Consider the following 15761-nt stretch of genomic DNA (forward strand, 5'->3'; position numbering starts at 1 on the left):
GGTACCTTCAGATCTGGTATGGGCCCACTTCCTCAGAGAAGGCCCTCTCTTGCTGTAACCTCACACAGCAGAAGGGGATGGGGACTCTCAGGCCGATTTTATAAGGCACTAATTTCATTCATGAACCTCCCTCCCCCCCTCCCCCTGGTCATGTCTTCATTACCTCCCAAGCATCCCACCTTCTCATGCCATCACCTTGGAGGTCAGAATTTCAACATACGACTTCTATGGGTGCATAAACATTCAATCTATAGCATCCCTATAACTACTTTATCAAGTAAAGATTTTTAAAAAGGAAACTCTAAAGGTTGGCCCTGCTGAAACCTCAGACCCTGTTTTTCCCCATGACTTCAGGCTCTCATCTTCACTTTACACCAGATACTCTCGTTTGCTTTCTGTGTCTCTTCTGTGATTTCAGTTGGGCAAAATGGTTCTGACTTTTTATTAACAAAGATACTCTTCAATTTCAGGAAAGTTGTGGGGTACTAAATCCTATTGGTGCCTGCTTGCCCCAGTTGCACAATTCAGTATTGCAAAGCCATCATAATTCAAAGCACTGTTGGCTTGGTAATTCACTTTATTAACGGTGCTGCCTGAATAAAATACACAGCAAATTAGAAATAAACAAATCCTTGGAAGGTGCAATAATATATTCAGAATACACAGAAGGTCAGGCCTGAAGGCAGAGGAGGGAGAAGGAGGAAGGAGATGGTGGGGAGGGAGGAGAACAATCCGATCAGGATAAAGAGGGATTTTTGTGAGCCTGTAGGTGCTCCGTGGACAGTGTTTTCAGAAAGCGTTTCTGAGAAATATCGGAGAACTAATTACGAAGCTGTCTTGTGTCTATCTTTACCTTCACACCTCTTGCTCCCTCGCTTCCTGTACCCAATTTATTATGAAGTCCTGTGAGTCTTACCTGCAGAACACATCTCACTGTCTGTCAGCTTCTGACTCCCACTTTGCAATCGGGTTGGGCCTGTGCCTGGTTCTGGCCGGGCTGACACATGCAGATAGAGGGTCGCGCTTTCCCGCGCTTCCTTCTCCTACCAGGCAGGTACGGAAGCAGGTTGTCGGAATGAAGGTGCCATGAGACCGAAGCTGTCTGGATCCCTAAATTGCAGGGAGCACAGCTGCCCAGGAAAGCCAGCCAGCTGTGCAGGGGGCGTCTCCCGAAGAGGGTGCAGACCCTGTTCTGTAAAGCACCTGCCGACGGGGTGGTGTCGTCACATCATGTTCCATTATCACCTGGTTAGGAAAACACACAGCCTTCCTCTCTCTCCGAACCGGCCCACCTTTTCAGCAGCCCTGCCTCCCTTCATTTCATTTCTCAGCAAAGCAAAGCTCTTAAAATGTACATAAAAGTCACATGACTCTCCTGCTTCCCCTTGTTATTAGGATGGATTCTCGACATGCTTTAGCAGGCCTGTGTGCTCAGGCCCCTACTTGCTACTCCTTCTTTCAGTTCCTCAGACACTCTGGGCTGCTCCCCTTCTGGGGCCTTTGCACCTGCTTTTTCCTCTGCCTGGGACCTTCCCCCAATTCCCAGAGTTCACCTAGCTCCCCCAGATTATCCTTGCGGTCTCCGACCTGCTCAGCACTGGCTCAGAGGCCCCCTCAGGATGCAGAGGTCTCCCTGTTACACACTCCACTGTGGCGCCCACTGCTGTTTCAATGATCCCAATCACAGTTCATCATTCTGTATTCATTTGCGTGGTTCTTTGTTTGAGGAATAGCTTTCTCCCCCACCAGACTGCACGCTTCACCAGGGAAAGGACCCCATGTCTGTTTTATCTACCTAAGCATCCTGGGCCTGACCCCCAGCCCATACTAGGTTCTCAGCAAATACCTTCAGGATGATTAAATAAATGCATTTAGCGTTAAGTCAAGATTATGTGCATATTTTTGGAGTCTAAGGAAAGTGACAGTGGATATTGTTTTGAGTATTTATGGGGTCAGCCAAGGGGCCAGGTGCTTCACATTGTTTTCTCTATCATGTATATATCACGACAATACAGTATGAGGTCACACTGGAGATGTGGAAGCTGATGTCTGGAGTGAGATGAAGAAGCCCATGTGTGTCTTCGAGGCTTAGGAGGCTGCCCGACTCCATGATCCATTTCCTTAACTTGCTTTTTAATTTGGTTTCTTTCCAACTCCAGTTTTCCAAGTTCATGAAACAACAGCAACAAGCTCTTATATCATAGCTGTTATAATAATCAAGGGCCAGACTTACCTTGCTTTCTTTTTGGAGAGACATATTGATCTCTTGTGTCTGCATGCTTCCTGCCAGAGACAGCATCTCTTAAAAATGAAGCGCTTACGTATGGAATGATTACAGCTGTTCAGTGATGTGTTCATTGTAAATACTAACAAAATATGAAAACCTGAAAATATGAAGTCTTCCTTCGAGAGTTCTTTCCTGTTTGACTTTACAGTGCAAACTTTTTTTTTTTTTAAATTTAGACCTGTCAGAGGTGAAAATATCAATTTCCTTGTCCATGGAGAAATCCAATAATGGAATGAAAATCAGACTTCATTTGGGCACGCTTTATCAATTAAATCTGAATGTTGTTAATGTTATCTTATACCTCTCATTTTAAATCAATCTTTTTAAAAATCTCTTTCATGGAACAGCACATACCTGTTTGAGAAGTCGCTCCAGCTGACAGAAACATGCAAAAGACTGCAAGACGGCTTTCAGACTTTATCTAGCAAACTAAAAAGGTAAGTGCTACTTTTTACATTTAATTTAATTTTTAAAAGAAGTGTTTTGCATTTGAAATATTTTACTTTGAAACCTTTTGGAAAATGAGACTGTGTTCATGCTCAGGTTTCACCTTGGGCTCTGAGAAGCTTTCTCTGGTGAGGAGGGTGGACGAGGGGTGGACAGTGCAGACCAGGGTCAGACCTTGGTAGTAGGGACTCAATTTATCTGTCCTCGGATCCCCATTCACTGAAAACTCTGTGTAGTTTTACTGGCTAGACGTTTATAGGCCTTTGGTCTTTTTGAGGAGCCTGGAGGCATTCTTGATGCTATCCTAGAAAAATGTACACTTGTACTGAATTGCTTATAATTCTGGAAGGGTAGCAGATTTACTCCTAGTTCTAGCTGTGGCTCACCTTCCACTCCCCTCCCCCGCCCCCACCAACTTCCAATCCTGTATTTTAGAGAGATCCCTGTACCATCTTCTTCATACTAGGAAGGGAGATCTAAAAGCTCCAGGCTTCACACATGGAAGAGCCCCTGGTGGCCTAAGAGTCTGATGGGAGTGGTACTGCCTTGACTTACCTGGGAGAGCGGAGTCTGACAGTGCTGGATGAAGGGTGTGCCTGTGGGGCGGGGCTGTGCTTACACTTGTCATCTTCCTCAAAGGAACTAAGCTGAGTTGCATTTAGTATGAATTCTACTCAGACCTGTAACCCAGGATCTGTGAGGCAGGTCTCCCGAGAGAGGAGCACATAGATTATCCAACTTTTGGGGCGTAAAAGGGAAATGTCTTACAGTGTAAATGTTCCTACTGTGTAAGGAGCCCTACGGCTCTCACTTGGAGACCTCAGCTGCTATTCTGGGCCAGAGAAGCATGTCCAGTGCAGGAAGACAGTACCAGGGTGACCACCCCTGACGTCCTGGGCACCTCTGCTTTGTCTGAGCCTCTTGACTGCCTGGCTCCTTGAAATTATTAAGGAAGCCTGATACTGCATACGATCTCTGATTTGAGTTCATCTGCTTTGACCATCCAATCCTGTATGTTAGCCCAGTTTATTACAAAAGGATAGCCCTAATAAAATTTTGGTTTTCTTTTCCTTAAATTCCAAATGAAGGACGCTTATGCTTCTCAGAGAAATCCACTGTGCTGTGTGCCTTCCGTCTGCCACACCTGATCTACTTCTCTCCCTTCACTACAGTTTAGTCTGTGCCTTGCCTTGCCCTGGAATGTGGACCCACGAGGACTTCATCAGTACCCTCCTTGCTCTTTTGTCATCTAGTTTTGTTTGGATTTGAGCCAGAGGGGAACACCAGGAGAACAGAAAGAGGGGGAAGGCAAAGGATCTTTCTTTGTGGTGGTGCTGTAGGTTAACTACCTCCTTGACCAAAGGAAAGTGCTGCATCTTAAATGAAGGTCATGACTTTTGTTCGGCATCTCTTTCTCTCCTTCCCTCTGCCTTCATTCTCTCCTTGGACCCTTCAGCTCAGGAATAAGCTGTTAACAGTCCCCTGACGTTGAACTTGGATTCCACTACATCCAGCCCAGGCCTTTTGAAAAAGTCCCTTTGTGAAGCTCTTCTTAAAAGACACAATTGAGTGAGATATCGTTCCTGCCAGGACCCCCGCTTACCATAGATTGGCTAGAAGAAACTCTTGCAAATGCGTCTGTCCTTGCATGATAAGTTCACTGAACTTTGGGGTGGACTTAAAGTAGTTCACACGTTACAGATGGTGCAACACATCTACTTTGATCATGGGGTAGCTGTTGTTTTGTTTGTTGGGTGTGGGGGCTACGGGTCTTTCTCAGAAACTTTTCCCAGGGATCTCGAATCCCAAACCTACTGCAGGTTCCCTGTATCAGACATGGCACAATGACCTGTGAAAAATAAAACTTGGCAAAATTGATCCTTCTTCCACATACCCTGTGACAAGCTGGTGGGACTCCTTGCCTGATGTGAGACTCCGCACGTGAAAACAACCTTCAGCGTTCTCCCTGACATGAACTATTTTTGCTCCCCGAAGTGACAAAGATCTTCAATGTAAGGATGATCCATAGCTATACTTTGGAGCAAAGCCCTTGAGTCAGCATGGGGGAGAATTCTTTAATCGTGGAAAGTGGTTTTTGGTTTTTTTTTCCCAAGAACAGAATTTAACAACTTTATTACAGGCATCAACAAAAATGGTTAGCTGCCATGTGCTAATGAGAATGTCTGTGTCTACGCCCTCATGTTTACTCTCGCACTTCTTTTCTGTTGTTTTGGATTTGATGCTGAGACCTCTTCTTAGCTGTTCTTTAGGGGGATGCATTTCCATTATGCACACGATTTTCAACTAGCTCACATAATTAACCTGCGCTGGTATTCTGTTTGGCAAAGGTCTGGAGAGAGCAAGCATGAATTGTCCATTGTTATGAAAGTGTTATTTTGACAGGAGATTAATTTTTTCAGTTGTATAGTCTATTGTCAGGAGTTGTGTGTTCTGTGACTCAGTGCTATTATAGACTTACAGGGGACCGTCGGGAAAGCCATTCAGTACGTGGTGATAAAAAGTAATTTCATTTTCTTAGAAATAATTATTTAGCTCTGTTTTTGTCATGGTCTGATAAAGACTTCGAATTTTCTCTTTCTTCAGCCAATTTGTCCCTTTCGGTTTGCTAAAATAGTATCTAGGAAGACACAGTTATAGTGGAGGGAACTGCTCTTTTTCTCCATTGGTCTTTAGTACATTTTTAAATAAAAGAAAATTAAACCATTGCCATTTGGAGGACAGCAGGATAGGGTTCTGGGATCACAATTTATTGTCTAAGACTATGAGCTCCATGGACGTGGCCCTATCCCATTGCCTTGCTGAAGCCAGAGAGTGTGGGTGGTTGCAGCACTCTCCTGTTCCCTGGCTGGAGCAGGTGAGCATGAGTGGTCACCATATTCTCTTGCACCCAGCCAAAAGCCAGCATGCACTCACAGACAAGGCACTGTCCCACTATTTCTGAAACTTGTGGGCACACATTGTCAAAACATTCTCCTGCTGCCTTTCTGAAGTCAGTGAGTATGCCCACCCCCTGCACTAGCTGTCCAGTGGGCATGTGCAGTCCACATAGGGAACACCCTTTAATTGCCTGGTCAAGGTAGCCATGGGGGCTGGAGTTCCTAAACGTCCTGGAAAGGCAACAGTTCAAAGAACAGTTATTGACAGGCCGCTACACCTAGGGCAGTTCACAGACAGCAGACTGAAACACAACCTGTCTTCCTCTGAAACAGGCCTATATACTTAGCCTGGGGCTTCAGCCTGAGGGACAGGCTTTCGATTTCCCACACTTCTGGAGGCTGAAGAGGTACTCCCAGGGAATGTAAGCAGGGAGACACTATCCTTGAGCACCACCCTGACCTCACTACAGTTTGATGACACCTCCCAGAGAAGAGGTTATATACTTGTCTGGAGCCCCAGTTTTTGCAGTCTTGTCCACAGGACACCTCTGGAGCCCCTGTTCTGGAGGCCAGCAGGGATTATGATTGTGGCCACACAGGGGTGTATATATTTGCATACTTTAGAAGCTGCTGCCTGAGGGCCTGTTTTTCAATCAGCCTGAAAGTAGTGCTAAATGAGATTCCTCCCCTTGGAATATTCACAGTTCTTGGTACACTTTTAAAGACAGGGACATATCAAGAATAAAGTGTGTGGGTTAGACAATCACAAAGGCTCAAGAGACAATCAAGAGCTAGGAAAAGGTCAAACAAGAATGTTCATCACCTACACAAGGCCACTTCTTAAGACAGAGAGGTAGTTGCTTCACCTAATACACAGAAACAAACACAGACAGTCAAACAAACTGAGGAAACAAAGAAGTATGTTCCTAATGAATGAACAAGACAAAACCTCAGAAAAGGCCTTAGTGATATGCAGATAAGTAATTTACCTGGTACAGAACTCAAAGTCATGGTCATAAAGTTTCTCACTGAACTTGGGACGAACACAGTGTGAAGTCTAACAAAGAGTCTGAAAATATGAGAAAGTACCAAACAGTAGTCATGGAGCTGAAAAATACAATAACTGAACTGAAAAATACACTAGAGGGGTTCAACAGTAGAGGAATGAAGCGGAAGAATGGATCAGCAATGGAGTTCACCCCGACAGAGCAGCAGAAAGAAATGAAGAAAACTTAAGAGACCAATGGGACAACATCCAGTGGAATAGCATTTACATTATATGGGTACCAGAAGGAGAAGAGAGAGAGAAAGGGGCAGAAGACTTATTTGAAGAAATAATGGCCGATAATTTTCCTAACCTGGTGAAGGAAACAGACATCCAGGTTTAAGAACCCAGAAATTCCAAAATAAGATGAGTCCAAAGAGATCCACACCAAGACACATTATAATTAAAATGTCAAAAGTTAAAGAGAAAATCTTAAAGGAAGCAAGAGAAAAGCAATTTCCCATTGTTACATACAAGGGAAACCCCATAAGGCTATCAACAGATTTCTCAGCAGAAATTATGCTGGGCCAGAAGAAAGTGGCAGGACATATTCAAAGTGCTGAAAGGAAAAAAATCTTCCAACCAAGAATAGTCTACCTAACAAGGTTATCATTCAGAATTGAAGGAGAGGTAGAGTTTTCTAGAACACAGAAGCTAAAGGCCTACTACTATTAAAGCAGCCTTGTAAGAAATGTTAAAGGGACTTTTTTTTTTTTTTAAGATTTTATTTATTTATTTGAGAGAGAGAATGAGTGAAAGAGCATGAGAAGGGGGAGGGTCAGAGGGAGAAGCGGACTCCCTGCTGAGCAGGGAGCCCAATGTGGGACTTGATCCTGGGACTCCAGGATCATGACCTGAGCCGAAGGCAGTCACTTAACCAACTGAGCCACCAGGCTCCCCATTAAAGGGACTTTTTTAAGCTGAAAAGAAATGGCACTAATTAATAACAAGAATACATGAAAGTAAAAATCTCACTGGAAAAAGTAGATATACAGTGAAGGTAGTGGGTTAATCACTTAAAAAACCACTATGAAGGTTAAAAGACAAACGTAGTAAAAATTCAAACTACAATAATTAGTTAAGGGATACATAAAATAAAAAAGTAAAATGTGACATCAAAAACATAAAACATGGTGGTGATGGAGTAAATATATCGAGTTTTAGAATGTGTTCAAATTTAAGCTGCTGTTAACTTTAAAACAAATACATAAGATGATACCTACATAAGATGTTATATACATAAGATGATATATATGAGATATATATGAACCTAATGGTGATCACAAAGCAAAAATTATAGTAAATATATAAAAGAAAATGAGAAAGGAATTTAAAGGTAACACTAAAGAAAGTCATCAAACCACAGGGGAAGAGAGAAAGAGAAGGAGAAAGGAACAGAGAGGAACCACAAAAACAACCAGAAAACAATGAACAAAATGACAATAAGTACAACCTACCAATATTTACTTTAAATGTAAATGGTTTAAAATCACCAATCAAAAGACACAGAGTGGCCGAAGGGATAAAGATTTTATTTATTTATTTGACAGAGAGAGAGACAGCGAGAGAGGGAACACAAGCAGGGAGAGTGGGGGAGGGAGAAGCAGGCTTCCCACGGAGCAGGGAGCCTGATGCGGAACTCGATCCCAGGACCCTGGGATCATGACCTGAGCTGAAGGCAGACACTTAATGAGTCTTAATGAGGCTTAATGAGCCACCCAGGTGCCCCTGGCCGAAGGGATAAAAAAAGAAAAAGACACATGTATATAGTGCCTACAAGAGACTCACTTTAGAAGCAAGGATGCACATAAACTTAAAATGAAGGGATGGAAAAGGTATTTCATGCAAATAGAAATGAAAAGAAGTCTGGTATAACTATATTCATATCAGACAAAGTAGACTTTACAACAAAGGCTGTATTAAAAAACATAGGCACTACATAATGCTAAAGGGGTCAATCCAGCAAGATATAACATATATAAATATATATATACACCCAACATAGGAGCACCAAAATATATAAAGCAAATATTAACAAACCTAAATGGAGAAATTGACAGTAATACAATAATAATATGGGATGTTAGCACCCCATGTACATCAATGGATAGATCATCCAGACAGAAAATCGATAAGAAAACAGTGGCCTTAAATGACACATTACACTAAATGAACTTAATAGATATATACGGAACATCCCATCCAAAACCAGCAATAAACACATTCTTCTCAGATGCACCGGGAACATTCTTCAGGATGGATTACATATTAGGACACAAGACAAGTCTCAATAAACTCAAGAAGACTGAAATAATATCAAGCATCTTTTTTGACCACAGTGGTATGAAACTAGGAATCAATTAACAAGAAGAAAACTGCAAAAACTACAAATACATGGAGATAATCATGTTACTAAACAACTGTTGGGTCATAGAAGAAATCAAAGAAGAGATTTTAAAAATACCTGGAATCAAATAAAAACAGAATTATGACATACAAAATCCTATGGGATGCAGTAAAAGTGGTTCTAAGAGGGACGTTCATAAGCAAAATAGGCCTACCTCAAGAAACAAGAGAAATTTCAAACGAATTTTACATGTAAAGGAGCTAGAAAAAGAAGAACAAATGAAGCCCAAATTTAATAGAAGGATGGAAATGATTAAAGATCAAACTGGAAACAAATGAAATAGAGACTAAAAAGACAGAAAAGATCAATGAAACCAAGAGCTGGTTCTTTGAAAAGATAAAAAAAGACAAGCCTTTAGCTAGTCTCATCAAGAACAAAGAGAGAAGGCTCTAATAAGATCAGAAATTAAAGAGAAGTTACAACTGATACCATAGAAATACACAGGATTTTAAGAGACTACTGTGAAAGATTATATGCCAACAAACAGGACAATCTAGAAGAAATGGCTAAATTCCTAGAAGCTTACAGTCTTCCAAGAGTGCATCATGAGAAAAATAGAAAATCTGCATACACTAATCACTAGTAAGGAGATGGAATTGGTAAACAAAAACCTTGCAGCAAAGTCCAGGGCCAGACAGCTTCACTGGGTGAATTCTACCAAACATTTGAAGAAGATTTAATACCTATTCTTTTTGGATTCTTCCCAAAAATTAAAGAGGAGGGAACACTTCCACACTCATTTTTTGAGACCTTAATACCAGACCAGGCAAGGACAACCCCAAAACAGAAGAAAGAAAATTACAGGCAATATTCCTGATGAACTTGGATGCAAAAATCCTCAACAAAATGTTAGCAAACCAAATTCAGAAATACATTAAGAGGATTATACACCATGATCAAGTGGGATTTATTCCAGGGATGCAAGAATTGTTCAATATCTGCAAATCAACCAATGTGATACACTACATTAACAAAATGAACAATGAAAATCACATGATATCTCAATAAATATGAGAAAAGCTTTTAACAAAATTCAACATCCATTTATGTTAAAAACTCAGAGAGGATATAGAGAAAATGTACCTCAATATAACAAGGCCATATATGACAAGCCCACAGCTATTATCATACTCAAGAGTGAAAACCTGAAAGCTTTTCCTCTAAGATCAGTAATAAGACAAGGATGCCCACTCTCCCCACTTCTATTCAGCATAGTCTTGGGAGTTTTAGCCACAGCAATTAGGCAAGAAAAAGAAATAGAAGACATCTAAATTGGAAGGAAGAGGTAATTAAAACAGTCACTGTTTGCAGATGACATGATACTATATGTAGAAAACCCTAAGGACTTCACCAAAAAGCTATTAGAACTAATAAATAAATCCAGTAAAGTTGCAGGATACAAGATTAATACACAAAAATTTGTTGTGTTTCTATACACTAATAATGAACAATCAGAAAGAGATACCAAGAAAACAATCCCATTTACAACTGCATCAAAAAGAGTGAAATACATATAAATAAATTTAACTACGGAGGTGAATGACCTATATTCTGAAAACTATAAGACATTGATGAAAGAAATTGAAGACAAAAATAAGTGGGAAGATATTTTGTGTCCCTGAATTGGAAGTTAATATTTAAAATGTCCATACTACTCAAACTAATGTATAGATTCATCATAATCTTTATCAAAGTTCCAATGGCATTTTTCACAGAACTAGAACAAATAATTCTAGAATTTCTATGGAAGTACAAAAGACCACAAATAGCCAAAACAATCTAGGGAAAGAATAAAGCCAGAGGTATCATGCTCCCTGATTTCAAACTATACTACAGAGCTTTAGTAATTAAAATATTATGGTTTTGGCATAAAAACAGACATGTAGATCGATGGAATAAAATAGAGAGCCCAGAAATAAATCCGTGTATATGTAGTCAATCAATTTCCACAAAGAAGGCCAGAATATACAATGGGGAAAGGACTGTCTCTTCAACAAATGGTGTTGAGAAGACTGGACAGCTTACATACAAGAATGAAGCCGGATACTATGTTACATCACACACAAAAATGAACTCAAATGGATTGAAGTTTTGAATATAAGACCCGAAACCACAAAACTGCTACAGGAAAACAAGCGGTAAGCTCTTTGAAATTAGTCTTTGCAATGTTTTTTTTAATCTGACTCTATAAAAGCAACAAAAACAAAAGCAACAATGAACAAATGGGGCTACATTAAGCTTCTGTGTAGCAGAGGAAGTCCTCATCAAAATAAAAAGGTAACCTATTGAACAGGAGAAGATATTTGCAAATCATATATCCAAGAAGGATTAATATCCAAAGTAAATAAAGAACTCATACTGCTCAATAACAAAAAGAAAATCCAATTTAAAAATGGTCAGGATCTGAATAGACATTTTTCCAAAAAAGACATCTGGATGGCTAATAGGTACAGGAAAAGATGCTCAACATCACTAATCAGAAAAATGCAAATCAAAGCCACAGTGAGATATTACCTTACACCTGTCAGAATGGCTATTATCAAAAAGACAAGAAAGAAGCATTGGCCACATATGTAGAAAAGGGAACCCTTGTGCACAATTGGTGGGAACGTATATTGATCCAGCAGCTCTGGAAAACAGTATGGAGATTGCTCAAAAAATGAAAAAGAGAACGACCATATGATTGAGCAGTTACACTATTGGGTATGTATCTGAAGAAAATGAAAACACTGATTCTAAAAGATACATGCACACCTATGTACTTCACAGCATTATTTCTAGTAGGCAAGACATGGAAACAACCTAAGTGTCCATCAGTGGGTGAATGGATAAAGTGTGCTACACACACACACACGTGTGTGCACACATACACCCTCACACTGGATACTACACAGACGTAAAAAGGAATGAAACATTGCCATTTGCAACAACATGGATGGGCCTTGAGGGTATTATGCTCTAAAATAAGTCAGAAAAAGACAAATGCCACATGATTTCACTTGTGTATGAAAAGCAAAACAGAAGAAAACCCAGAGACATAGATATAGAGAACAGATTGGCGGTTGTCAGAGGGCAGGGGGGTTAGGGAAGTGGTTGAAATGGGTGAAGGGGTCAAGAAGTACAAAGTTTCAGTTATAAAATAAATAAGACACAGGGTATAGTGTATGGTATGTGGAATACAGTAAATAATATTATATTAATTTTGGTGATAGATGATATCTAGACTTATTGTAGTGATCATTTCCCAGCGTATCCAAGTGTTGAATCACTATGTTGTACACCTGAAACTGACATAATATTGAATGTAATTTATACCTCAATTAAAAAAAGACCGCTCCAGAGAGCTTGTTCACAGTTTTGTCTCTAGTGCCTATCACAGGCCTCAGCACATAGTAGTTGCTCAGTGAATATTTGGTGAATAAATGAATGAATGAATGAATGAATATATTTCTTAGGTCTTCAAAGAAATATATTTTGTCTACCACCTCTAATTTCTAGTTCTGAAAAAATTAGCTATAGATCCATAACTTCAACTCCTTTTGAAACCAATAGTTATTTTTCTTTCTCTTAATTTGAATCTCTATGTTTCTCCATTTTTCCTTACCTCATCCTTTTCCCTTGAATATTTCTCTGGGTTTTTCAGTTAGGGTAGATGAACTGTTCTAACAGAACCTCCCAAAACGCAACACTGTAACACAAAATTTTATTCTTTTTTATACAGTGTTCAATGTAGGTACTCCTTCTTGATCAGGCAACTTTTCCTTTGAGTATTGACTCAGGGATTCTGGCTCCTTCCATCTTATGATGTAGCCATCTTCAATAGATGATCCCAGGCTTGCTGTTGAAGAAGATGCTATGGAGAAAGTACCCATGATTTGGAGGGGACAGACGTCACTTCTAGTAACATCTTATCGGCTGGAACTGGGCCCACCTCCGTGTTTGAGGTCATGCAACTAGTTTTGACCCGTGAGTGGTGTTGGCACATGGTAGGCATCAGATCTGTACTACCTGGCTGGGAACCTACTTGCAGCACCAATTATATGCTGTAGAAGGGAAATACCAATCCGTGGTGGTCAACCACGGTCAGATGTTTCTGCCACATATATATTAAATGGTTCTATTATTCTCATCATTCTCTTGACTCTTGGCCTCTAAGGTGTTTCTTAAAGTTGGAAGAAAACATTTTTTTAAAAACGACAGCAGTCTCTTATATCTCTTGAACTTGAGTAGTTTATATAAGGTCTCTGTTTAAAGGAGAGATTTAGAGATCTTTTCAGGAACTGAAGGTAAGCCATTGCCTTGCAACTTCCTGTGCCATCATAGGCATGAAATATTCACTTGCATTCAGAGCTTTTTTGGGGGTAAGATTCAAACTCTCAGAATTAAGATTTGGAACAACACTTACTTGCATAGGCTAAGCATGGCTTAAACACTTCACTACTTGGTGAGTGTGTATGTTTGATGAGCTATATCGTGCAGTACCATTTAAAATAACTGACAAGAGAGTTTTCTGAAAGGTATCATCTGAATGGGGCACTGTAAAGATGCTAGTTAGAAAGCACCGTTTTGCAGGGTGAATGGCAAAGTGAGTTGAAGACTGGCCCAGAATGTTCTTCACTATTTATTACCTTGGAGAGTACAACATGACCTGAATTGCAGTTTGAAAAGAAGAGGTGAAAATTATGGTAGATCAAACCTCAAAAAACCCTAATGTGAGCATATCACTGACAGCTTGCTAACAAAGCAAGTATTCCTAAGTTTCATGTTGTCTATCAGGAAAAATTATTTTTGGTCATGTGCAAGATTTTCTTGGCATGGGATGATGTATGACTGGTTTCTACTCAGCTTTAAATCTGTGGTGCTTTCATTGCTTCTTAAAATGATACCCACACTTTTGTCTTTTCACCTCTGACCCTTTAACTTGCCTTTTTAGATCAGATTTAAGGGCTCCAAAATCTAGCACTGTTTTCTTTCGTTGGTATGAAGATCAGAAAGAAGTTAACACAAAACAGCCATTTGTACCAACATGGTACATTCTTAATATCTTAGGAAATTTCTCTTGGTAACTAAAGCAGTGCTGTGTTTGTTGATATAAGATTTTAAGTTGGGGCAGATGAGCTAATATCGAGGCTTTGAAAGAAGTCTGTGAAACTTTTTTTACATTTATGCCAAACAATTATGCCAGGTCTATTAGAAGGTGATTTAACCATCATTCTGTACCTCAGAGAGTATGTAAGAAGTAACAATCATACAGTTTAAGAAATTGAGGGAATAGTCTCAAATTCTTCAAATCCGTATACTTTTTTCTGTTCTTACCAAAAACATGTATGACTTTTATTTCTCTACAAAATCTATTGTCTCGGTTTAAAGATTAAACAGTGGGACAATGACTTGTTTAATGTTAGGCAACCAGTTAATGAAAGGGCGGGAAAATAAAAGATTGTGTGTGGGGGTGGGGGGTGTTGATGCTGGAAAATAATTAGCATAATGCTAATCTGAATTCCTTAATTAATACTTGGTAAGAGTTGCTTAGTAAATCTTTTTTGCCATGCTGAAGATTGAAATAGTGTGTTGTTTTATTGTAAGTATTTATCAGTGGAAACAAAGCTGAATTTGCCCTCAGAGGGAAATTAAAATGCTGACTTTCTAGTTATGCTACAATGTTGATTACGTATTCACATCAGAAGGCTTCATTATACTTGCTCAAATAACTAGTCATTTGAAAGGAACCTTTAATAGACAATGACAATAAAAATAATCAAACTTTTTTAAGGTTATTAAGAACTAATTGAAATTATTTCTAATTTTAGAAGTGGTCAGAGAAAGAAAGCAAATCTATTACTTTTGTCCAACATTTTCAAAAATATAGCAGGTAATGTTAAAAGTATAGTTTATTTACTATTTACAGTAGCCAAACTCCCAAGATGGTACCCAGCGGTGCACACACTTTCCCCTACCTCACTGAAGGGGGCTGCCCTGTGTAACCAGTTAACAGTGTAACAGTACAGCAGAAGTAACAGAGTCTGACTTTCAAGGACAGGTCATAAAAAATTTTGATAGTTCTGCCTTACCATCTAAGATTGTTTGCTCTGGGGGAAGCCAGCTACTGTGTCATGAGGATATGGAGAAGTCCACGTGTCAAGGAACTAAGGTCTGCCCACAGCTAGCCCCAGCTTGTCAGTCATGTGAGGTGAGCTTTTTTAGAAGTAGATCCTTCAGCCCTGACCAGCCTCTTGACTTTGCAGCTTAATGAGGACTGCTGGGCCAAAACCACTCAGCTAAGCTTCTGATGAATTCCTGACCTTCAGAAACTGTTTAATAATAAATGTTGATTATTTTTTTAAGTCAGTAAGTTTAGGAGTAACTTATTATATGTCCACAGATAACTAATGTACTATTCAATTCGTAATCCTTTGCATGATTATATTTTATGATAATGACTATTGTTATTGCCAAAGTTATTAAATAGTGATAATTTAACAACCACGACTTTTGTGAGCCTTCTATATGCAAGGTAACTTAAATGCATCCACAGTCCTTGCAGTATTTTTTTCAGAGTAGGTTTCATTATTCTAATTACACAAGTGAAAGAAATGAGCCCAGAGGGTTTAAAGGGCTTACAGCACATCAGACAGTTACAAATGGCAGAACTAGGATTTGGATGAAATTTTGACTACT

The 15761-nt window shown here is 39.7% G+C and overlaps 1 protein-coding gene across 3 annotated transcripts in view; it reads left to right on the top strand.

Moving 5' to 3' along the window:
* The window catches only part of ST8SIA6 (ST8 alpha-N-acetyl-neuraminide alpha-2,8-sialyltransferase 6), a 171709-nt gene that overhangs the window by 95143 nt on the left and 60805 nt on the right, over positions 1 to 15761 (top strand). For all 3 annotated transcript variants that reach the window (XM_064592006.1, XM_064592007.1, XM_045870192.3), the window contains one exon: positions 2635 to 2724. In XM_064592006.1, coding sequence (XP_064448076.1) covers positions 2635 to 2724 — 90 coding nt within the window. The remainder of the gene's footprint in view (positions 1 to 2634; positions 2725 to 15761) is intronic.

This window comes from Mirounga angustirostris, unplaced genomic scaffold, assembly GCF_029215605.1.
Source record: "Mirounga angustirostris isolate CCGP_5_RB_7025 unplaced genomic scaffold, mMirAng1.0.hap1 SCAF_5, whole genome shotgun sequence".
NCBI lineage: Eukaryota > Metazoa > Chordata > Mammalia > Carnivora > Phocidae > Mirounga > Mirounga angustirostris.